This window comes from Anas acuta, chromosome 9, assembly GCF_963932015.1.
Source record: "Anas acuta chromosome 9, bAnaAcu1.1, whole genome shotgun sequence".
Classification (NCBI taxonomy): Eukaryota; Metazoa; Chordata; class Aves; order Anseriformes; family Anatidae; genus Anas; species Anas acuta.
In genome coordinates this window covers 14,737,897-14,761,458 of record NC_088987.1, presented here as the reverse complement: position 1 = coordinate 14,761,458, position 23,562 = coordinate 14,737,897, and the positions used below count along the sequence as shown (strand labels likewise).

At 60.9% G+C, this 23,562-nt stretch overlaps 3 protein-coding genes across 35 annotated transcripts in view; 1 reads left to right on the top strand and 2 right to left on the bottom strand.

Moving 5' to 3' along the window:
• Positions 1–182: 182 nt before the first annotated feature.
• KLHL30 (kelch like family member 30) lies at positions 183–4,426 on the top strand. 2 transcript variants are annotated; one of them, XM_068691998.1, is made up of 7 exons: positions 183–393; positions 846–1,939; positions 2,276–2,362; positions 2,554–2,709; positions 2,787–2,975; positions 3,150–3,295; positions 3,592–4,426. In XM_068691998.1, exons 2-7 carry the CDS (start codon positions 994–996, stop codon positions 3,841–3,843), a joined length of 1,776 nt encoding a protein of 591 aa, XP_068548099.1. In that variant the 5' UTR covers positions 183–393; positions 846–993; the 3' UTR covers positions 3,844–4,426. The 2 variants fall into 2 exon arrangements, with proteins under 2 accessions (XP_068548099.1, XP_068548098.1); XM_068691997.1 differs by having other exon boundaries at positions 185–393; positions 915–1,939.
• Positions 4,427–5,645: 1,219 nt separating this feature from the next.
• Positions 5,646–14,139, bottom strand: ILKAP (ILK associated serine/threonine phosphatase). Of its 3 annotated transcripts, XM_068691999.1 has the most exons (12): positions 14,024–14,136; positions 13,817–13,882; positions 13,671–13,727; positions 12,798–12,917; positions 12,150–12,276; positions 11,542–11,648; positions 10,967–11,060; positions 9,121–9,208; positions 8,713–8,834; positions 7,580–7,699; positions 6,190–6,271; positions 5,646–5,924 (listed from the first exon to the last, which is right to left on the bottom strand). In XM_068691999.1, the coding sequence occupies exons 1-12, from the start codon at positions 14,067–14,069 to the stop codon at positions 5,784–5,786; spliced, it is 1,170 nt and encodes a 389-aa protein (XP_068548100.1). In that variant the 5' UTR covers positions 14,070–14,136; the 3' UTR covers positions 5,646–5,783. The 3 variants fall into 3 exon arrangements, with proteins under 3 accessions (XP_068548100.1, XP_068548101.1, XP_068548102.1); XM_068692000.1 differs by lacking the exon at positions 13,671–13,727 and having other exon boundaries at positions 14,024–14,139; XM_068692001.1 differs by lacking the exons at positions 13,671–13,727; positions 13,817–13,882 and having other exon boundaries at positions 14,024–14,110.
• Positions 14,140–16,360: 2,221 nt separating this feature from the next.
• The window catches only part of KIF1A (kinesin family member 1A), a 35,349-nt gene continuing 28,147 nt past the window's right edge, over positions 16,361–23,562 (bottom strand). For 11 of the 30 annotated variants that reach the window (XM_068692053.1, XM_068692070.1, XM_068692059.1 and 8 more), the window contains 11 exons: positions 20,875–20,989; positions 20,614–20,747; positions 20,393–20,454; positions 20,139–20,284; positions 19,717–19,929; positions 19,526–19,603; positions 19,175–19,299; positions 18,905–19,051; positions 18,588–18,780; positions 18,391–18,509; positions 16,361–17,876 (listed from right to left, as the gene is read on the bottom strand). In XM_068692053.1, coding sequence (XP_068548154.1) covers positions 17,834–17,876; positions 18,391–18,509; positions 18,588–18,780; positions 18,905–19,051; positions 19,175–19,299; positions 19,526–19,603; positions 19,717–19,929; positions 20,139–20,284; positions 20,393–20,454; positions 20,614–20,747; positions 20,875–20,989 — 1,375 coding nt within the window. In that variant the 3' untranslated portion in view covers positions 16,361–17,833. Of the gene's footprint in view, positions 17,877–18,390; positions 18,513–18,587; positions 18,781–18,904; positions 19,052–19,174; positions 19,354–19,525; positions 19,604–19,716; positions 19,930–20,138; positions 20,285–20,392; positions 20,455–20,613; positions 20,748–20,874; positions 20,990–22,209; positions 22,234–23,562 lie in introns of all 30 variants that reach the window. The other 19 variants (XM_068692039.1, XM_068692043.1, XM_068692042.1 and 16 more) reach the window with 6 other exon arrangements.

Here is a 23,562-nt window from a genome sequence, read left to right as displayed (position 1 = left end):
CCTCCGGGGTGAGATAACAGCCTATATTTAACAGCCAGCCCCAGCCGGGAGGGAGAAAGGCAGCAGGTTGGGATGACTAATGGGTTTGGGGGGTGTCCTGTCCCTCGTTACGCACACGCAGTGGTCCCGCTCGCCCGGGGAGGGACGTGTTCCCCACACGTACCCCCGGGTGCTGCCGCAAGGCTGTGGGGCGGGCAGGCTGAGGGCTCTGCCCTGCCGGTGCCTTTAAGAGCAGCTGGCTGGGGAAGAGCAATGTCCCCACGCCAGCTAAAAATACCCCCCCCAGCTCAGCCCCCACCACCACCCCGGGTGTCCCTCCCAAACCCCGGCCACTTCCCTCCCCGCGAGGGCAGCTGGATGGGACACCGCGCGCTCCCAGCGGGGCAAACCCAGGTAGGAGCAGGGCAGCTGCGGGGCTGAGCCCCGATGGGGGCTGAACACCACCCGAGGGGGGGGTGAGGGGCTGTGGGTGGGGAGGGGGCCAAACCCAGGGGCACCGAAGCCTTGCTGGCTGGGCTGGATGCTTGGGCTGAGCCGCACTGGGAAGGGGGTTTCGTCACCATGTGCCCCCCCAAGGCACTGTAGGGGGGCATCGCAGAGGGTCTCAAGGGGAATGCCCCACGCTCTGAGCTGAAGCAAGGTGACCCCAGCCCCCAAACCACCCCCCCCCCCAGCTCTCCTTCCCCTCCCTGAAAAATTGGTGGCAGCCCCAGCCGGGCAGCTCAGCCCCATGACACTGACACGGGGTGGGGAGAACGCAGCCGCCGGGGAGCTGCGAGCAGAGGGGGGAGCACAGGGCTCCTGAAATCCCTTCTCCTGCCCCAGCTGACGCCTGTAAATCACAGGGGCGCCGCCAAGAAGGTGCGGTTGTGCCAGGAAGGAGGCACCAGTCAGTCATCGCCTTCTCCCGGCAGGAACGCCCTCGCCACGCTCAGCCCGGGCTCCTTCCTCCAGCTGGGACCCGCGGCCTCCTCGGCAGCCGAGCCCAGCGCCATGGTGAGGAACGTGGATGACTTCGACTTCTGCCTGCCGTCACACGCCCAGGGCGTGCTGGAGGGGCTGCAGCGGCTGCGCTCCCACCCCAAGCTGTCGGACGTGCTGCTGCTGGCCGGGGGGAGGGAGTTCCCCTGCCACCGCGGCGTCCTGGCCCTCTGCAGCCACTACTTCCACGCCATGTTCTCCGGGGACTTCGCCGAGAGCATCGCGGCCCGCGTGGAGCTGAAGGAGGTGGACCCGGCCGCCCTGGAGACGCTGCTGGACTTCGCCTACACGGGGAAGGTGACCATCAACCAGGGCAACGTGGAGGGGCTGATGAGGACGTCCAGCCAGCTGCACTTCCCCGCCATCCAGAAGGCCTGCAGCCGCTACCTGCGGCAGCAGATGGACGCCACCAACTGCCTAGGTATCTGCGAGTTCGCAGAGAGCCACGGCTGCCCCGAGGTGTCCTCCAAGGCCTGGTCTTTCTTGCAGGAGAACTTTGAGGCCGTGTCTCAGCAGGAGGAGTTCCTGCAGCTCTCCAAGGAGAGGCTGGCCGTCTACCTCTCCAACGAGCAGCTGCAGGTGCAGGAGGAGCAGAGCGTGGCCGAGGCCGTGCTGCGCTGGGTGCGCCACGACCCGGGGCCCCGAGCCCAATTCCTGCCCGAGCTGCTGGAGCTGGCCCACCTGGTCTCGCTGCCAGACCAGTACCTCCAGAACCTGCTCGCTGCCGAGCCCCTCGTCCGCGATTCAGCCGCCAGCAAGGCCCTCGTGGCCCGGTCCCGCGCTGCAGTCAGCAGTGGCGAGGTCTCCACCGCCCCGCAGAAGCAGAGCCCACCGCAGAAGCTGGAGGAGGTGCTGGTGGTGGTGGGCGGCCGGGTGCTGGAGGAGAGCGAGGATGAGGAAGGGGGGCTGGAAATGCCGGCTGCCCCCAGGAACTTTGCCTTCTACAACCCTAAAAGCCGTAAGTGCCTGTGGCAGGAATGCGTGGGGTGAATGCACATCCCTGGCGTGTTGGTTGTCCCCATTGTGTCCCAAAGCTGCCCCCTGGCCCCGCTGTGGGACAGACTGGGTGGAGGGTTCAGCTCCTTCCCACTGGGCTGAGATGGAGAGAAACAGTGGGGGGGGATTCCCACTCCCAAACCATCCATCAACACAGGGATGTTTTGGGGAGAAAGCATGAAATAGAGCGAGTTGAAAGGTGTGACCCCTGAGATGCTGCCCCCATCCCTGAGGGACCGGGGGGGGGATGTCCCCAGCCTGTGAGCGGGGCTCACAGCGGGGCTCTGCTGGGTTTCAGGGCAATGGATCGCTCTGCCCGACTTCCCTGACTACAACAAGTGGGGCTTCTCCCTGGTGGCGCTGAACAACGACGTCTATGTCACAGGTAGGTGAGGTGGGGGGGGGGGTCCAGCATCTCCGCAGGGACCAGCCATGGGGCTGTGATGCAGGCACAGGCCTTGGGCCACCCCTTTTTACCAAGCAAAGCCTTCTCCTCGCTCTTTCGGGCGAGGGACGTGCTGGGGTGGCTGCTCTTGGTGTGTGCCCAGCCTGAACCGTGTCCCTGCCCTGTTCCAGGTGGCTCCCGGGGGTCCCAGAATGACACCTGGTCGACAACCCAGGCCTGGCGCTTCTGCCCCAAGGACGGAGCCTGGACACCCATCGCCTCCATGCTGCGAGCCCGGACGAACCACACCAGCGCCGTCCTCAACGGCGAGATCTACGTCATCGGGGGTAAGGTGCTGCCGGGGGGCGGGCGGGTGGGCTGGTGGCGTGGCCCCGGGGGGCTGCAGTGTCCCACCGCCCCGCAGGGACCACGGTGGAGGTGGTGGAGGTGGAGCGCTACGACCCCTACAACCAGAGCTGGTGCGCCATCAGCCCGGCCCTCAAGTACGTCAGCAACTTCGCCGCCACCGGCTGCCTGGGCAAGCTCTACCTCGTGGGCTCCTGCGCCGTCAAGTACAACGCGCTCACCCTGCAGTGCTACAACCCCGTGCGAGGTGAGCGCCCGCCCCAAGGGCATGGGAGCCTCAGATCAGATGGGGGGCACGTGGTGCCAGCCTGCCTGGCTGCTCCGTGCCCTTTCCAACGCTCCTGTAAAGAGCCGTGGGGCTGGGGGTGGGTTTTTTTGGGGGGGTGCGCTCGCCCAGCACGCTGCCGGCTGCTCCTTGCAGATCTGTGGAGCGTGATCACGTCCCCCTTCATCCCCAAGTACCTGTCGGCCCCGCGCTGTGCCACCCTGCATGGGCTCATCTACCTCATCGGGGACAACACCAAGAAGGTCCACGTCTATGACCCGGAGGCAAACATCTGGCAGAAGGTACCGACCGGGTGCTCCAGGGGCACGGCCTTCACACCACGTTCTGATTTTAGGCAGTCCATGCTTATTTTTCCAGCACCACCTTCCCATGGGGTGTGTGGGGCTGCTGCATGCACAGCCCAGCACCGTCCTGCCTCTACCCCCAAGCCTCCCATCCCACGGGATCCCAGCCCTTGCTTCTGCATGAGCATGATGTGGGGACGCTGCCAAAAATTAGGCAGAGCCACGAGTGAGTTATGGGCCTGGCAGGACCCCGAAGCTCACCGACCCCAAACCTGCCCATGCCCCTGTCGCAGGTGCAGCTCCTGCACACGCTGCATGAGAACGGCGGGATGGTGCCGCTGGGCGACCGGCTCTTCGTCACTGGTGGCCACTGGAAGGGCATGGATGGGGACTACCGGGTGGAGATGGAGGTGTACGACTGCGCCAGGGACCGCTGGACGCGGGAAGGCTCGCTGCCCTGCCTCTGGCTCTTCCACAGCTCCTCCTCCATCTTCATGGACACCTCCAAGTGGACAGAGGCTTTTCAGGGTGACCACGGGTGGTAGGAGCACCCGCAGTGGTGCCTGTGGGCTCGGCCACAGCCTGGAGGGAGCTGCTCGGGCTCGTGGCCCCAGCAGCACGGTCACTCCGTGAGCTGACAGCTCCAGCTCCCGACCTGGCCCTCCCTGGGGAGGGGAGGTGGGAACACGCAGCCACCACAGGGTAAAAGGCTTCTCCTTCCCACCACACTTCGGCCGGGGATTTTTTTTTTAGTTTGTTTTTTAAGGACTGCCTCTTTGCCCTCTGAAATCCCCATGCTTTTCGCGGTGTTTGGAGGGAGACGCGCTCACCCAGCACACCGCTGCTTCCCGGTGCTCCCCCTTTCCCCATGGCTTTGATTTCCAGAAGACAAGGGGGGATTGGGGCGCATCTTCCCGTCCCAATGCCTACCCGTGGAAGCTGCACTTTGGCGGCTCCTTCCCAGCTCTGGCACTTGTTGCCCTGTTCCCGGGCTGCACGTGAAGCACCCCCCTGGAGGCCAGCATGGCCCCCAGCAGCATGCTCTTGGGCTGCCAGGGTTGTTTGCCCATGAAGCTGTTCCGTGTTGTGGTTGTTGCTTTGTGACCCATTAAATGTGCACGATGAGGAGCTCTGCGTGTCGGGGTTGGGGACCCCTGCTTCGCGCGGGGCATCCTGAGCATCCTCCCCAGTGGCACAAAACTGCTGCTGAAGCCAGAGCTACTGGGGGGAACTAAGTGCAGGGCTGGAAGCTTGCTCAGCACCAAGGAGGGCATAGAAGGCTTCTACACAGGCCCCCTGCCCACAAAGTGGGGTGGTCCCAGGCCTCACCCCAGCCCCTTGGTGGTGCCCAGCCCCGTGGCAGGGCTGAGTTATTCGCAGGGAGCCCCCTGCAGACCCCATGCTGCCGAGAGCTGCAGGCAAGCTGCTTCCTGCCCCCCAGTGCGTCCTCCCAAGTCCTGCCACGATGAAGCTGCTACAATCCGTTCCACAGAAATAGTTACTGGCAGTACCACCACGCCAAGTCGCCAAGTGCTGCGTGCCTCCCTGCAGGCGTGCTGTCGGCACTCACTCTAAAAGGCAGGAGAGGAGGGCAAGTTCTCCTCCCAAGACCTGTTATCAGGTTTTCTTTGGCCATGAGCTGAATAAAACCACGTTCTCTCCAAATTCAGCTTGCAGGAGTGTCAGCATACTGCTAAGCTGGGCAATTCCCACTGCATCCACAGCAGTGCAGCCTCGTGGGGGAGCAGGCAAACAGGGCTGGGAGCAGAACAAACTGGGAGAGGCAAGCTGGGGCTCCAGCACGAGGTGTGGAAGCATTGCTGAGCCCACAGCAGGGCCATGAGGGTGAGCAAGGGGCTCGAGCACCTCTGCCATGAGGACAGGCTGAGGGAAGGGGGGTTGTTCTGCTCAGAGAAGGCCCCGGGGAGACCTTATAGCGGCCTTCCTGTGCCTAAAGGGGGCTGCAGGAAAATTGGAGAGGGATGGTGTCAGGGAAGGGAGTGTCCTTAAGCTAAGAGGTAGATTTAGATTAGATATTATGAAGAAAGTCTTTACTCAGAGGGTGGTGAGGTCCTGGCAGAGGCTGCCCAGGCCCTGAACACTCAGAACTCTCTCCCTGGGCCTCACACGAAGCTCAAGGAAACAACAAACCTGCTCCATTTGAAGGGGGGGCTGACCGTGCACAAAGATGCCTCCTCCCGCCAGCGCCTCCGCCACTCAGATTTATTTGGGTTGTCAGGACAGCTGGGGGAAGAGGGGTGACAGGACACAAGATTCCCACACAGCTCGATCCACTACAGCAGCCACTCAGAAAACACTGCTAGCCAAGTAAACTAAAACTATTAGAAAAAAAAACAAAACACTTTATTTACACCGAGGAGCACCCAGCAGGAGCCTCCCTCCCCCAGCCACGCACGCACCCGCGCCAGCTTCTCCCATCTTGACGTCTGCCACAAGCTGGGGCCCTGCTGCTGCCCCTCCTCGTTCAGTGCTCTATCCGGACCACCATGACCGTAACATTGTCTGCCGACCCCCGCTGCACCGCCTTGTTGGCCAGTCTGTTACAGGCAGCCTCGTATCTGGTGTCTGCTTCCAGCTTCCCTTCTCTCGCCTGGATGTTCTTATCCTGTCGGGACAAAGAAGAGACAATGCCGCCTGCTCCCAGCAAGTGCCTCGCCCCAGCACGTGGCTATTTCTGAGCACAGAAAGGCAAAACAAAGGAGGACAACCCCCGGTACAGGGAGCAGCCCCTGGCAGAAGTATATTTCTGCACCGCTCGCTCTTTGTTCAGCTCATTAGCCTGGAGGGAGCGAGTCACATACTATTTCATGCCTCCTGCGCTGACAAACGATTGCGTGAGTAACCCAGCCCCCAAGCTGCCTTCCCCTCACCTCGAGGCAGGATACGATGAAGTTCACAGCTTCTTCTGGCGTAAAGACTTTAAAGAGGCCATCACATGCTATCAGGATGAACCTGGAAATCAAATAAAGACAGGTTTCAAATAAAGTCGGGTTAGAGGCTGAAGCTTCGACTCCCCAGCTAAAGCAAACTCCCTCCATGCAATTTTATGAGCAGCCATGCTTCAATCCAAAGGGACAATGCCGTAAAGCTCATCAGAGGCACCGTGAGTCCCCTAGTGGTCTGGCACTTACCATTCACGGAGCTGAGGCAGTTCAAAGTACATGCTAATGAGTTAGAAAAGCCATGTCAGACCTAGATCAGCACACCCTGCAGGACATACGGACACCGCGCAGTTCAGCAAGACCACATACTGTGTCTCTGCGACCTGCTGGAAAGCTCCACCACTTTTCTAGGTACGGCTCTGAGTCCCTTTCATTCAGATTTTCCTGCTAGGTAGCTAGTGTGTGGAAATAAAATATTCAGCTGGCTGTGTTCCTCTAAGTGCGCCCCTTTAAAAAACTGTGCTCCTGCGGTAAGCAACAATTAGAAAGACTACAAAAAATAATAATAAAAAAAAAGGGAGCAGCTTAGTTCAGGCAAGAGGTGTAACTGTGACAGCAAAGTCCTGCCAAAGCCCCAGAGGTGGAGAGATGCCTCCAAGCCCCCCATGCAGGGTGAGGGAAACATTTTGCTGTGCGCTCCCTGCCTGCATGGGGATCTGCATTCACCAGGAGCTCCAGCTGGAGCCACCGGATGAGGAAACCTACAACCAGCCCCCAAGAGCAGCATAAGCCTCTGAAGGCATTTTCAGAGCCCGATGTTCAAAATATCCTTAGAAATGTTTCAGTGGATCTCTCACTACTGACCTCTGATCCCACAGGGTTACCCGGTCACCTCTGAGAGCATTCAGGGTTGTACTGACCCACATGCGATTTATCACCACCAACCGTTTGTTGGAAAAAGCATCTCAAAGCTTCAAAAATCAGAGCTAAATATAACGGTTTGTGTGGGCACCACAGCTGCTAGAAACACATCCGAGATCCAAGGGTTGGATCCAGGATCCAAGCACAGAAATCCGAGGATTCCAGCTTCAACCAGCTGCCTGGACACTGGTGTGCGAGGTTATTCAGGGCACAGAGGCAGGCTGAGGCTTGTGTGTGTTAGCACTGCTGCGAGCCCCGGTTCTGCATCAGGAGCTTTCACAGCACCGTGGCACAACCCCCACGTACTGGTGTGGGATGGGAGCAGCGAGAGCAGCTTTTACTTGGGGGCGATGAGTCTGGGGTGCCTCAGCCCCGGCAGCAAAGCGCAGGGCGTGCAGCTCGGATCTCTGCTGAGCAGAGCCAGGGCACAGCAACCCCCCCGTGTTGCACGGCCTACCTGTCATTGTGCATGAGCTGGCAGCGTTTGATGTCTGGCACGGAGATAACACCGCAGCGCTTGTACTGGCCATCCCCGATGGAGCGGGAAACCTCCAGCACTCCCAGGACTCTGCCATCCCTGCACAAGGAAAAAGAACATCAGTTTCCCCCCCAAATATAGGCATCTGCCTGACAGGGCCCCTGTGTTCTGCCTGTCAGGATCCCAGCCCCTGTAGGTTGGCTCAGCTGCTGGCAGTTCAAAGGAGCAAGAACTACAGCAGCTGCTCCTTGGTCTTCACTAAAAAAAAACTCATAACAGCAGCCAGTCCTGTGAAATTCACATTACAAAGCTCAGGAAGCAGCCTTGACTGTTAAACCTCTCCAATTTACAGAGTGCTGCCCCCACAGAAGCAGCTTCCCACACTCCACCTTGCGATGATTGAACACCTTCTCCCCCAAGATTATTTCTGTGCACTCTAGAAAGACGGGGCTGTCATCCAGCCAGCCCTGCCCCGGATAAAAGCCAGAGTCACAGAAGAGATCTGATGCTCATGCGCTTTGCTACTGATCTCTTACATCCAAAATACAGCAGCACGATGATTTCATAAAGATTTTAAATCTACCAGTGGAGAGACTCCCAGGCAGCTGGGGAGCTGTTCCTCCCGTTCTGAGGAGAGCCAACAGGCTGGCCCAGCTCCTGCCTGCCTGCAGAGAGGGATCAGTGCTAAGCAGGAGCAGCAGCACGCGCTCTCCAGAGACAACAGGAATGAGGCCCTCCAGATGCTGCAGTGAGACAGGACGGAGCTCACTGCACTTTGCCTCTGCAGGCCCCGAGACACCTCACCTGCACCCAGTCTGGCACAGGTGTCATTAGATCAAGACACAGCCTCCAAAAGGAGAGAACATCATCAGCACACCAAACACCACTGCTGTGCTTAGCACCAGCCACACACCCCTACGTGCACAGCTGCGTTATGACAATCCCATCACAGCTCCAAGATTTCCCTTCTGCTCTGCACAGCCTCACTGCAGCAGCTAGCCCCTCCGGGCTGTCACTAGCAGGCAGCCCTGCAGAGACCCAGCAGCTCTGCTCTCAGGCCTGGAGTCAGACAAAGGTTTGGGTTTACTCGCTCATCACCTTTGGGCGCTCACCTGACATTTCCCCCAGCTTTCTGTATCCGCATGCGCTCCTCGTACTGGGTGGGGTTGTGCTCCTTGCTGAGGCTCAAGGCCGTGTGCTTCTGACTCTCTTCATTGTACCGACACAGGATCGCCTGTGCTGACAGAAGAGCCGCGTGAGTAAACAACAACAGAACTGCAGGAAGAGCTTTTGGGCAGAGAGCTGTACGTTCAGGCTCTCTGTGCATCCAAAATGAAAGACAGCTTGAACACTGAAAGGCAGCTGTCATCTCTCCTGCACGGAGTACAGAAGGATTTCAGTGTTTCCCCTGTATCACCTGCCCGCCAACAATAGGGATGGTAACAGACGTCACCCTGCAGAGCTAGCGAGGCTTGCAGAGGAGCTGAGATGCCAGCAGTGGGCTTCTCCATTCCGCTTACCCGGCTGTCCCCCAGGTTGGCGATGTAGAGGATGTTGTCGACAGCTAGGACACAGGTCGCTGTGGAGCCATCCTTCCACGCCGGCTTCCTGAAGGGAAGGAAACAGCAACAAGATTACTAAGGGGGAGAACGGCTTTTGAGAATTTGGTGACAAAATACTCCTGGGGACTGAAGGAAGAAGTGCTGTGCAGGGACACTCAGCAGGCAGCAGCTCGGGAAGCCACGGGTGGTGAAGAGCAGGCTGGCTAGGGACAGAGGAGCTACGCAGACCATCACCTTCTGAACACATCCCCACACCTTCCTCGTGCTCAGCTGCCAGAAAAGCCCATCTTTGGCTGCAGCAGGCTCAGCACCGACACAAGCCCAGAAGCTGCAGCACTGTGAGCAGGTGAGAATCCCCATCGCCTCCTGAGAAAGCTCCTTCTTCACAGCAAAAAGCCAAATCACCTTCCTTTTTGCCTTTGTTCCCCTCCCTTTTCTCACAGCACCCTCCCCGCTCAATCCATCCCTCACCCCAGACGTGCCATTGGTCACTGTTGCCCTCCCCACGTTCTGTTTGCAGTAGTTAAGCTCACATCTCTAGAGCTGCAGGTAAGCTGAGAAGTGTTTCTTAGATTACAGCTGCCACACCTGTCCTTCCCGTAATGACACCCAGCTAAGGCACCGTTCTGTATTGCAACTAGCTCTGAGAATCTGAGAGAATCTGAGAATCTGAGAGATTCCTAGACATATTTTGTCCAGTTTTTCCTAATGTGGAAGGTGCAGATGACGAGTTGTATGTATTCAGCAATACAGCTGTTGCCACGCAGAAATCCTTTGCAGCAGCTTTGTCCTGTGCCTGACCAAACAGGCTGCTTTGGGAATTGACACCGTTGTAACAGACTCGAAGAAGCTTTTTCCTTCTGCCTGGCCAAACTTCTTTTTAAAAAATCCAATTAGGCTTAAGAAACAGAGCCCGTTTCTAATTTATTGAAAATTGAATCAGAATGAGATGCACCAACAATCTTTCCAGATGCGTTAGAGGTGCCACTATGAAACAGATGAAAAGTTTAAAGGACTGGTGACAAAGTGATTTTATTTCAAGCACAACCTGTATCTTCCTTAGTCATAAACCACGGTTAATGTGTCAGTCCAGCAGAGACAGAGAAGGAAAGGGGGGTTACACTCAAAACCCAGCTGGGAGATAGCAAACACTTTCTATGGGAAAAATGCCAGTCTGCACTTCTCAGCTTTGTTTCAGAAATAGTTAGAAACAAGTTTAAGGTGAGGGACGTTTCCTCATCACATCATCCGTTCTCAAAAATAGGTAGGGAAAAAAAAAAAAAGATTTAATCTTAAGTTGAGAGAAAAAAATCTTTCAACACAGGGCATTAAAAACAAGCAGATTCCAGCGTGGTGAGCACACACTAACAGGAAAAGTGCCTCTGCAAGCTGCTGTGTGCGCCTTCCTTTAACGTTCTGCTCTACAAACCCCCTTTCATGCTGTCAATACAGAGCCCAGCTGATGCAGGACAGGACGCGTCACTTCAGCAACACGCTGTCTTTAAAAAGAATACAAACAGGATGCTCTGGTACGGACAGAGGTGGGCTCTCGGGTCACGGTTTGGTTCCTTCCTTTGCCATTAAGGTGAATTTTAGCCTAAGGGGTCCCACGGATGTCTTGCTGCAGGGGAAGGCAAGCATGTGCCGTGATGTAGCTCGAGCAGGCGCTCAGCTGGCAGTCACAGCTTCACGGCGCTTCCCCAAAGCACTGCCACGACTCGAGGCTTCCTCTGACCCGCTCAGAGCTGTAGCCTGCGAGCCAGAAGCTAAGGAACAGAAACGCACGGGAAGCATTCGCACTTACTGGCTGGATGCCTGCTTGAGAAACTCTTCGTCTGTATGTTTGAAGGTGTCCAGGAGGCATCTCTTCACCGTCTTCTCCACGCTGACCACCTCACCTGCCAGAGAGGGAAAACAGCAACTGAAGCCCTGCTAACACACACCCGATCCACCTCTCCCCTCACCCAGCAGGGAATTTGGCAACGCAGCGCCCAGATGAGTGCAGAGCAGCTGGAGCACACAGCACGCTACAAGAAGTCTGACTGGGAACACGTATGGAGAATTTATGGCGCGCCCCTCTCCCCCGGGCGGGTATTTTTACTCTTCCTTTTCTCACAAAGCAGCGCTGCCAAGCCTGGCAACTGCACATCTTGTGCTTGCTTAGTGGTTCACTTCGGCTGCTCGCACCCTCGTGCCAAAAAAGCTTCCAGCCCTCCTCCCCAGGAGACAGCCCGGTCTCTGTGCACACAAGTCAGCTTGGAATGAGGAATGGAAACTGCAGAGCTGTACCCCGACGAACCCATTAGCTTAAGCAGCAGCCACGGTTTCACAGCACAGAAGGTGCCTGTTGTCCCCCAGCCCGTGTCCCAGCCCTCTCACCTTTTGGGAACTTCTTGATGAGGTTGAGGTGCAGGTTCTGTGCCGCGAATTTGGAGGCTCGGACTCCCCCGTGGCCATCAAAGACAGCGAAGTACGAGACGCGTGAGCTGTGAGGGAGCAAGAGGCAGCAGAAACGGGCTGAGAAGGGCTCTCAGCCAGAAGGTGGGACTGAACTGATGCTGATATTTAATTCACTACGAGATTTTAACTTCTCAGATGAGAACACTTGAAGAGGACAAACCAGATGTTCTCTCCATTGCCACAGTTGGGGTTTTTACATGCTGTAAAACCCCCCAAGGCAGTAACTGCTGTGCCTACAATTAAACTCGGGGTCCTGAAACATCCACGCTTCATTCGGGTAACAGAAGCTCGGTATCCAGAGTCCTTATAAAGTCAGTGACTGTTCCCTGAGCATCCCTCAGAGGTATTTATACACCATCTAGTCCCCTGACTCCCCTAGGAACACAGTTAATGATCTGACCCCGCTCACCCAATAACAGAACCAAGAGGTACCAGAGCACCGGCTGCTCCACACAAAAGAGGTGAGCTGCAGCTCCCTCACCCCCTGCAGCTCCATCCCCTGGCCTTGGCGGGCAGGGCTCACTTACATCTGGGAGGGCAGCGGCTGACATTCCTCCGTGATGTCGTTCAGGATGACGTGGGCATCCTGCATGTCTTCCCTTTCACCTTTCCTCTCCGCCACGTAACCCTTCAGCCTGAGGATGCCCACTGAGCCTGCAGAGGGATGAAGCAGTCACAGACTGATCAAACTCTGCTGTTTCCAAAACGTGTCATTTCCCTTTCACTGAGCGCATCTTTTTCCCCAAAGCTGAACGTAACACGTGGGCACCTGCACTGAGGTCAAATGCCAAGGCAAGTCTCTCTCTCTGGCTTTCTTAGCAGCCACTCAGGGGAGAGATCTGGGGATCTGGGAAAAGCAGCTGCTGTGGCTCCAGCCTTCCAGACACTTCGTACCCAGTCCCCCTGCTGGCCGCACAGGCCATTCTCCTGGGGATGCTGAGGCACGCCGGCTGCCCAGCTTCTGCCACCCTGTCAGGACTGGAGGGGAGGCCCAGGCGAGGGAGGCAGCGTGCCAGGGAGCTTGAGGGGCTCCCCCGGCAGCAGCCGGCCCCCCGCCACGAGAGGCTGCAAGTGCAAGCAGACTGAAGAGCCAAAGCTCAACTTCGGTCTGGACTTACTCAGCCCAACGACACAAGTACAAATCGAGTACATTTGTTTTCAAACTGTCTGAAAACCTTTACAAACTTTCTTTTCCACAAGTTCTTCCCTGCCATTCTTCTCTTCCTCCTCCGAGGCCTTCCTCTTCTCCCCTTTCAGCTGGCTCCCTGCTGAGACCTGCTCGGCAGCGCTGGAGGCTGAAAGAGAAGAAAAGCACAGGGAGCTGAAGATCTCCAGCTCGGTTTTACTTCCCAGATTTAGCACATCCTTCTGCACTGCAGCACTCCCCTCAGGAGCATGGACTCGCTTCTCACACAGCATGATGTGAGCAGAGTTACACCCGTTTTGACCAACCAACCACAGAGGTGGGCACACGCCAGGCAGCGCATGGCTGCACCTAACCTGGCACACACTGAGCTGGGCTCCCTACATTGTGCTGCCCTCCCCCAGGTACGGTACAGCCCTGGCTGGCTGGCGGGCTGTTGGTTCTCCCCACCAAGCCTTTACAGCAGTTAATTGCTCAGGAAGTCAGCGTTCCAGCTCAGAGCGTTGCTCGCTGTTAATTATTACTGTTTGTTTCTATGAATCGTAGCCACAGCAACGCAAGGGAACGCGTTTTGTTACTCTGAAGGTGCGTGATGTACTTGTTAGGGATTTCAGAGACAGGTTACAAACCAAAGCTACCACCTGTCAGAGGGATCCCAGGGCACCAGAACCCTTTTCCCTCTAGGGACCCATTCCCATGCGGTACAGCTCTTGGTTTCTCTGCTCTCCTCCCAGCAGCACGCCTCCCCTGCCCGAGGCCCGGCTCTGCAAGAGCTCACGGCGGAAGGCGGCGGCACTTTGTGCTCGGGGAGGAGAAGCAACAAAGCGGCCTGCAGCCAGCAGTGCCAGCATCACCCTGCGGGCCCCGAGCCGCCCAGCTGCAGGCCGGGGCCGCTGCCGCTTACCTGTGTCACCGCTGCCGGCCGGCGGGAGGTCATCGAAGAGCAGCGAGCCCCCGGTGCCTGCGGGGCGACACGGGACGGGCTCAGCCCACAGGGAGGGGGGGACACAGGGACTATTTTAGGGCTGAGGGGGTGCTCCCGGCACCTACCTGCCCCCGCGCTGCCGGCCGGCGGGAGGTCGTCGAAGAGCCGCGGCCCGCCCGGGGCCTCCTTCCCTGCAAGGCACCGCCGGGGCTCGGCACCGCCTCACGGGGCGGCCTCAGCCGGGCCCCGAAACCCCCCCCGGTTCCCCTCGGTGTCCCCCCGGTTCCCCCCTCACCCCCCGGCCCCCTCCCGGTGCCCCCCCCGCCCCTCACCCCCCGCGGCCCCGCCGGGCTCGGGCAGGTCCCCGAACAGGTCCATCCCCCGCCGCCGCCGCCGCCTCTGCCGCCGCCTCAGCCCCGCCCCTGCCAATCACCCCCTGGGGGCGGGGCCAGCGCGGCCCGCTGACCAATGGGATGCGGCGCCGAGGCCGGAAGCCCGCCCCCACCGCGCGGCGCGGCGGGGAGAGGAGAGGAAGTCTTCCGCCCCGCGCTGCCGAGGGGGCGGGACCGCAGCGCGCTGTGAGCCAATAGGAAGGCGGGGAGCGCTGTCCATCAAGAGGGCGCTGGCCAATGAGGGGGCGGTGTGCGGGGCGCGGGCGCAGCGCCCCCTGGCGGCGGCTGCTGAGGGGCCGCGGGGTCCTCCCCAGGAGGGCGGCCCCGTGACGGAGCCGTCCCCTCAGCCCCACAGCAAGGGGTCCCTCCCTGTGACCCCACAATAAAGGATTCCTCCCTGTGACACCCCAGTAAAGAATCACTGCCCCCGACCCCACAGCATCTGCTCCCCCCGACCCCACAGTCACAGCCCCATAGGATATCCCAGGTTGGAAGGGACCCATAAAGGTTATCGAGTCCAACTCCTGGCTCCACACAGGTCTGCCCAAAATTTTAGACCTCATGACTCAGCGCGCAGTCCAAACACTTCTTACATTCAGACAGGCTCGGTGCAGTCACTGCTTCCCTGGGGAGCCCATCCCGGTCCGTGACCCCCCCCTCATGAGGAACCTCTTCCTGGTGTCCAGCCCAAACCTCCCCTGCCTCAGCCTGACACCATTCCCCTGGGTCCTATCATGGTGACCAAGGAGAACAGATCGGTGCCTTCTCCACTTGCCCTCGTGAGGAAGCTGTAGACCGCGATGAGGCCTCCCCTCAGCCTCCTCTTCTCCAGGCTGAACAGTCCCAGTGCCCTCAGCCGCTCCCCATACGTCTTCCCCTCTAGGCCCTTCACCATCTTCATCATCCTACATAAAGCCAGGGTTTCCCTGTCCCAGGTGCAGGACCCGGCACTTGCTCTTGTTAAACTTCACGTGGTTGGTGATCGCCCAGCTCTCCAACCTGTCCCGGTCTCTCTGCAAGGCCTTTCCACCTTCATCCGAGTCCACAACTTCTCCAAGTTTGGTGTCGTCGGCAAATTTGCTCAAAATACCTTCTAGTCCTACATCCAAATCGTTTATAAAAACATTGAAGAGGACCGGCCCTACAATAAAGGATTGCTCCCCTCAACCCCTCAATAAAGGATCACTCCTCCTGACCCCCCCGTAAAGCTTCTCTCCCCCTGACACCCCAATAAAGGATCACTCCCAGACCCCATTACAGATCGCTCCCCCCAACAAAGGATTGCTCCCTGACACCCCAATAAAGGATTGCTCTCCCCAACCCCTCAATAAAGGATACCTCCCCCTGACCCCACAGTAAGGGATCATTCCCCCCAACCCCATAACAGATCCCTCCCCAGCCCCCCAGAAGGACACTCAGGCGGCTGCGTCAATGCCACATTTATTTCAGAACCGAACAAGCCTGGCGCACACGGGTGGCCGGGACCCGAAGCTCCAACACGGGGGGTGTGGGGGCACGGGGTGGGGGTGCAGGACGGGGGCCAGGGCCGGGACATGGCTCCCGTCCCACGGGGGGCCTGGGGCTGTGGGGAGGAGGCCGCCTCACACCTCGGGCCTCGCCGGGAGGAGGGCGGCACGCCGGGCCCCGCCGCGTGCTCTGCAGGTTGGCTGGCCTCAGGCACGCCGCGGGGGGACCGGGACCGCGGCCCCACAGGGCCCCCGGCCCCGTGTCTGGTCACTGGCAGACACCGGGCCCGTCCCCGCGGGGAGGGCTCCGCCGGGAGCTGCCTTCACCCCGGAGGAGCCTCCTCCTCCTCCTCGCCCCCTGGAAAGGAGTTTTGCCAAAATCCAGGATGAGGAAAACGGTCAAACGGGGAGCTTCTGCCCCAGGGCACGAGGGACCGGCCGCCCCCCAAGCACGGCCGTCCCCGTCCCCAGCTGCCCCCGTCTTCCGCGTCCTCGCCAGCTTACAAAGGAGCAAACGGCATGGAGGGACGGCCTCGGCCCCGACACACACAAGGGACAGCGTGGGGACGCGCGGTGGGGCCGAGGCTCGGCCGTGCTGTGCAAAATTAAGGTCGGCTGTGAATGCGTGATGGCGAAGCGGGGCCCGGCGGGGGCCCGGGGATGTGCGGGGGAAGACGCCTGCCTTCCTGCCCGGAGCTGCGTGGGCTGCCCGCGGGAAGCCCTGAACTGAAGCCCCCCCGCTCGGTGAAACGACCAACAAAAGGGAGACGGAGCCAGGAGGGACGCGGAGCAGGGGGCCTGGGGGCTCTGCTGGGGAGGAGGAGGCCGCCAAAGCGGCGGAGCCACCTCTGCCTCGGGGAGCCCCCCGCCAGCACGGCTCCTGTGCCGCAGCTGGAGGCGGGGGGGGGGAGGAAGGTGAGATTGCACTTCTGGAACTGGGGGGGGAAAGAGGGCTACGAAAACGTCAGCTACAAAAGTGAGAAGCCCCGGCCCCTCTCCTCCTCAGCGAACCCAGCCCAGTGCCCCTCGCTGGTCTCTGCCTCGGCCCCGCTCTCCCTGCCGGAGGGGACAGCAGAGCCCTTGGGGGCGAGGGCAGCGAGGGGTCCCGTGGCTGGGCTGGCTGCTCCCAACCCTGGCTCCCGGGGGTCTTTCTCGCCCGGTTTTGAGAGCAGCCAGCCCGCCCGCCGTGCTCCCCGGCTGCCTGGCAGGAGGCCCCAGGGAGGGGGCAGCAGCGTGGCCGGCAAACGTGGGCCAAATTTCAGGCTCGGGGCAGAAAAAGGAGCCGAAACACAACTTGTCCTCAGCACGCACCCACACTGACGCGCAACCGTCCCCCTGGGCTGCTGGGGGGGGAGGTTGGCTGGTCCTTGTGGACGCGGGAGCCCTGGCCACCGAAACTGGCATGCGTCCCCCTCCAGAGGTAGATGGGGCAGGGAGGAATTGCCTCGCTTGGGAAGACGTGGTGCCTTGGCCGGTCACCGCTCCTGGGAAAAGTAGTTTAAGCACTGGGGCGGGCAAAGCAGAGGGTCGGGGGAAGGATGGGGGGCGAGGGCAAGCGCACTGCAGTCACCGGGCACGTCTGCACTGCTGGGGGCAGGGGACAGGCCCACCACGCTTGGTCCCCTCTCCTGGGAGAGGTGTCCCCGGGAGAGGGGCCACGGTGGCCCTGGCACCAGCCCACCGCCAAGGCTCTCCCCAGCCCAGGGAAGGCGTTGTCCGGGGGCCGGGCCCCAGCGTGTGGGGTTTTCTGACGTAAATAGAAATAAATACTTTATAAATATAATCTTAAACTACTGACACCTGATTTTGCCCTGCCATCTTTTGTCGACACAATAAATTAGGAAATCCCCATACCTAAACTACTGCTTTCCCTTCACGTGGAAGCAATTCCTCCTGATTTCTCACCTCTGAGCTTTACAAGACGCCTACCTCTGTAGATCAAAGACCAGCTTTTAACCCAACCTACCCTCCTTGCTCCCTCCCCTCCGAAAGGAACCTTTCTGGAGCGTTACAGGTTGTGTGACATGACGGTCACCCACGAGGGGATGGGCAGAAGATCACATGCACACAAGAAATCCTGCCCAGGCGGGGCCGGGCGTTTGCAGCTACGAACAGAAATGAGTTTCCCCCGTGAAGGTGTAAATCGAGACAGATCCTTCCATGGAGCAGGCAGCTGGGGCAGCAGATGGTGTGAGAGATCGGACGTTAACATGGGGACTCTTGAGGCAGAATCAGCTATCTTGATCCTGCTGGCAGACGGATGAGGTGGAGGGTGTTTTTCAGGTTAGATTCTCATCTGGGCTGTTCTCCTTCTGGACAGCTTGGATCTGATTCGGAAACCGTGAAACAAAAGCAGTCAGAGATGCGGAAAGGGAGATTTGGGGTCCCCTGGGTGCAGCCTGGTGCTTGAATCCAGCCAGAGCCAGGAGGGCAGGGGGTTAACAGCAGCACTCTTTTGGCAGAGCTCGTGAATTTCTGTGCATTTATTCCTCTTCCCCTGCTCCTGCAACTTGAGATGATCTCAACAAGTTCTTGAGATGATCTCAAGAAGTGCTGCGTGTGGGCGTTGCTTTGAGCTCAGTCTCTGTGCCAGCCAGGATCTGGCTCTCAGTTAAGCGGGGAGGAACAACCCCTCGCAGCTCCCAGGGGGCAGAGCTGAAATCAAAATGAACACGACCCAAACTCTGCCTGACCCAAACTCTGCCTGCTGAGAGCCGGGCTCAGGAGGTGCTCCCTGTGCTTGGCCATGAAGGACAGCAGCTCGCCAGCCTGAGGACAACATGGGGACAGCCACTACCAACCCCCCCTGGCACCACAGACCCTCGGGGGGCTTCCTCTTACCTTATGGACCCAGCCAGGAGGGGGTTGAAGGCGTAGAGCCAGTCGTGCATGTCCTTGTCACTGCTTGCCTGCAGCAGGATGCCCCGGTGCTCCGTGCACACCGCGAAGGTGTTGGGGGTCTGCTGGGGGAGAGCCGGGGGTCAGCCCCTCGCCCCACGGCGTGGAGGCTCCCCCCACCCCGCAGGGGCTGCACCCACCTTCAGCATGGCCTGCTGGTCCTCGCTGTACTCCACTTGGGCCTTGGAGAGGTTGAGTATGGCCCTCTCCACCGAGTCCTTGTCCGAGTTGTAGATGTAGACGTAGGGGCGCCTGACCACCACGAAGCGCTTCACCCACCCGTTGGTGTGGGGCTCCAGGAAGTGCAGGTAGCCCTTTTTGGAGACGATGGGGCTGCAGAGGGGGGGGGACAGTGAGGAGGTGGCTGTGCTAGGGCACCGTCCGCCCTGCCCCAAAGCACCAGCTGCTCCCCCTGCCCCTATTGGGGTCCCCTCTTGGCCTCCCCGGTGGCTCCTACCTGACCCGGATCTCCTGAATGTCGGGCACCAGCAGACGCTGGGGCTCCTTCTCTTCCTCAGGCCGGCGGGCTGGGGACTTCTTCTGCTCCCCTTCCACCACAGGCTCCAGGTCGGGACTCTCCAGCCTGGAGGAGACCTGCAGGGCTCTGGGTGGGAAGGAGAGAATGGGGTTGGAGGAGTGCAGGACGCCACGAGCGCATCTGAGGGGTCCGGCCGCCCTGCTCGGTGGGCGACGGGGAGCCGGCCCGACCCCCTGCCCACCCTCATACCTGACTTCCACGGCATTGTAGCGTCCTTCCACCAGCGATGGGCAGGTTGAGGAAGGGGTGAGGGTGGTGACCCCGAGAGCTGACATGGAGGGATCTCTCATCAGGGTCACAGACATTTCGGACAGCTGTGGAGGAGCGGAGGTGTGGACTGGAGTCTCTGCCCGAAGCCGGGCACAGCTCTGGCCGGGGCAGGGAGAGGAACATGCATATCGGTGCTCTGGGAGCATCCGGGCGAGCAGAGGGTGGCAGCGGGGCCACCCACCCGTGCCCTGCCAGCCCAAGTCCCCACGCATCCCTCCCCACCCTTAGCCAGCCCCACAGACCCCATAATTTCCCCTGCCGCCCCGGTACCTTGCTCTCGCTGGCACTGATGCAGACGTGGCTGTGGCTGTACTCGCGGTTGAAGGTGTGCGTGAGCAGGCGCAGGCACTGCGGGCGGACAGGGAGGGCGGTGGGGCAGGAGGCACCTTCCTCCACCCCCCCACCTTCCTCACCACGTTACCACCACCCCCCGGGACCCCTCCCCGTCTGTGGGGCGCTACCTTCACAGCCAGCTCCTTCTGCCTCTCGCTGGGGGTCTCGGGCAGAGGGGTCCGTCCCTCGGGGGCCCCGTCGGCGGAGAGCGGGGAGGAGACGCAAGAGGTGCTTCGAGACTCGGAGTCCTCGCTGGAGCAGGGGGACAGGCTCTCCAGGCCCAGCCGCTGGGTGGTCTCCAGCTTCTCACGCAGCAGCAGGTAGTGCCTGGTCTTCTCCACCTGGATGAGGACAGCCCCGCTCAGTGCCGGGCCTCCCCGCACCCGGCTCGGGGGCATCCTTTAGGAGAAGGCGCTTCCCCAGCCTCGTTAACCCAGCTGCTCGTTAGCAGGGGGTCTGACGGAGCCCAGCACAGCCCCGTGCCCCCCAGATGGGACACCAGGATTCCCTTGCATGGGAAGTGCCCGGTGTGGCCCTTTCCAACCCTTACTTCTTGCAGCAGGCTGAGCTTCTCCAGCTCCCACTGATGGTCGAGGATGAGGCTATCGCTGCGGGGCCGCCAGCCGGCCAGGTTCTCCTCTCCCCTGACGTAGGCTACGGAGGTGTCCAGCACACGCCGGCGACGCCTCTGCATGCCTGTGGGGACAGACGCACAGCTCGGGAACAGACACGGGGATGGGGGGGGGGGACACGGAGCTCGTATCACGGCCCCGCAGCGTTTGAAGGCAGAAGCAGGGCACCCACCTGGGCTGCCGGCATCCGCCACGCGGCACAGGCTCAGCTCATAGACACCCGTCACACGGTTGCTGAAAGCAAAAGGGAGGCGTCCCCTGGCTGCCTGCTGTCCCCACACCCCAAGGATGCTCCCCACACGCTGCTCCAGGGCAGCTCCCGTCCCGTGGGTGCTGGCGGCATCGCTTCCCCCCAAATCCTCCCCCCCCAAACACCGGGGAGGGTGCGGGTACCTCTCCGAAGCCCGCAGGCTGCCGCTGCCGAAGAGGTTGCGGATGGAGCGGGAGGCAGGGAGCTTGGCGTCGCGGGAGTAGAAAACCATGCAGAAATCTTTGGTGATGACGGCGGGCTGGGTGCAGTTCTCCATCTGCAGCAGGGTGGGGAGAGAGGGGAGCAGAGGGGCATCAGTGTCGGTCAAGAGGGGCGGGGAAAACCCCAGTGGGCGAAACACCAGCCCTGGTTTGCGCTCCAGCTGCGGGGAGAAGGATCCTTGCCTCGATGTACGCGGAAAGGGTGATGTAGATTTTCTCCCGGTACGGGGTGACGCGGTTGAGCAGCAGGGAGTTGTGCATGGAGCTGTCCCACGCCGTCTCAAACTGGTAGAAAGTCCTGCCGAGAGAAAGCAGAGCCACTGAAACGACCCCCCCAAAAAAAATCACAGCAAACTCAGGCCAGCGAGCAAGGAGACAGCACCCACCCCCCCCGGCAGCGCTGCGGCAGGCCTGCGGGGACAGGCGGGCATGCACGGGGCGTTTGGGGACAGCCACGCCGGGGGATGCAGGGGCTCAAGGCAAAGCCGAGGCGGGATGGGTGCAGCGGGACGGGGACACGGCGCCCTCGAAACGGGAGCGGGCGCAGGGGTTTGGGGAGGCGTGGGGGGCTCAGCTGGGGTGTGAGGCAAGACGGGGAGGTGGGGACGGAGGGACAGAGGAGGGGACGTGTCCCCAGTGCTTGGGGTGAGCTGTCACCCCCGGCACACCGGGGCCAGGGCCCTGCCACCCATCCTGGAACGGCTGTCACCACTTGGGTGACAACGGGTGGAGCAGGGAGGGGGGAGATGCTCGGCACAGCGGGGAGCAGCTCAGTGGGGACAGCCCCCCCCCCAACCTGTGGGACCCGGGGACCGGCACTGGGTGCCCGTGGGGCTGCCTCCCCCTGCTCTTGCTGTGCCCTGGCTGCTGCCCGCAACGTCCCCGCTGGCCGCCCCAAACCCTCGCTGCGTTTTCCACCTCCCCACCTCTGCGCTGGGGGGGCCGGGCAGGAGCCAGCGGGGGGAGCACTGCTGGGACCCCACAAATGATGGTGCAGAGCAGCGGCTGCACTTTTGGGGTGGGAGGATAGGGGGGAAGCAGGAGGTGCCTCAGGGTTGTCACCCCCCTGCTGCTGGAGCCCCCCAGCTCCGGCCACCCGCGGTCACAACAGCCCCAGCTCCTGCGTGAGCCCCCTCAGGAGGCCGTGGCACAACGGCAGCACGGCAAAACCATGTCCAGGGGGGCAAGCAGCAACGTGGCGAGAGCCAGGGCTGAGAGTGGGACTTTGGCTGCGCCCAGGGATGTGCTGTCACTGCCCCTGCTCGGGGGCCACGCTGCACAAGAGCGAGTCGCGCTCTGGAAGGCGTCGCGTACGTGGAAACCACACGAGACAGTCGAGGCGAAGGATCGCTTCTCAGACACAGACCACTTGAGAAGAGAGAGCTCCCGAGGGAGGAGGATATCAGAGAAGAGGAGAGGAAGGGGAAGGGGGGAAGAGAGCAAAAAGCAAAGGAACGAGGCGAAGGAGAAAGAGAGAAAAGCGGGAGGGACCAGACCGAGCGAGTAGGCGCGAAATACCTAGTGTCATTTCCGAATGAAATGCTATAAGTAGAAGGCAACCCAGGACAAACACACACACACACGTACACACACAGAGAAACGAAACGTCAGAAAGCGTCGTCCGGATGAGGCCGCTGCTGCCTGCGGCGCCCGCTGCGTGGGACGGGGCGCGCAGGGAGGGAGCAGCAGCAGCGCAACGGCTCTGCCCCGGGGCTGCTCGGGGACGGGGGGAGCCCGGCAGAGCCCGGTGACCATCAGCCTTCAGCTCAAGGCCCGTGCCATGGGACAGAAATTTCACGTAGGGAACTCCCCAGGAGGCACGGTGGCCATCTCCCGTGCCACGGTGGCCATCTCCCGTGCCACGGTGGCCGTCTCCCGCACCACGCGGGGCTTCGGCACCAAGCTCTGCGTCGTCACTCGCGTTCCCCTGATGGCTCCTGCTGGCACAGCCCCCAAATCAGGGGCCTGAAAGAGCTCAGCAGGGCAATCCCGAGGTTTACCCGCATTAGGGGTGTTGCAGAAAGCCCTCCGCAGCCCCACACCTTCCTCCCTGATCTCTGCCCTCTCTGCAGGACCCCTGAGGAGGCGGCAGGTCTCGGAGCAGCCTCTCTGCTCTCCTGGGGCCTGCAAGGTGTCCGTGCTCAGGCCTGGCAGGGCAGAGCAGCTCGCCTGCCTCCGCCCAGGCGGCAGGAGGGTTTTCCTCAACCTTCCCCACCACACCAGGTGAGCGTCACCCTGCAGCAGCCCCACGGGTAGTGCCAGGGCAAGCCCACGCGCTCCTACAGCCACCTGTGCCGTCCCCGAGCACCCTGCTGGGACAGGGTGCCACCGGAGGCACAGACAGACAGACAGATGTCCCCTGGCATCCCCAAGCGGGACCGGCCCCTGGATGCTGCAGGTGGCACTCGGTAGACCCCAGCCCCAGTTTCCCCAACGTAGCCACCCCGCTGTGCGGGTGCTGGCAGCCCCCTCAGCGGCTGCGGGGTGTGCGTACAACACGCACGCGCTCCCACGCAGCCCAGCACCCAGCACGGGTCCCCAGCACCCTCCCCACGCAGGGCCGGGGCAGGAGCAGGGGGGGACGGAGCCACGGGTCCCTGGCCGGATGCCGGAGAGCAGCGAAGTGAAAAGGCGAGAACAAAACCAAAACCAGGCGATGGGAGCACAGGCCAGCGAGAGCGAGAGCGAGGAGGAGCGAGGTCGCGATCCAAACAAACAGCAAAACCCACGGGGAAGGGGTGGCGTGAGAGAGAGAGAGAGAGAGAGGTGCCCGGGATGTGGTGAGAGGAGGAAGATGTGGAGGGGGGGGGCTGGACACCAAAGTGCCGCCGCCGGCAGGAGTGAGAGTGCTGAGGTGCGGGGGAGAGAGAG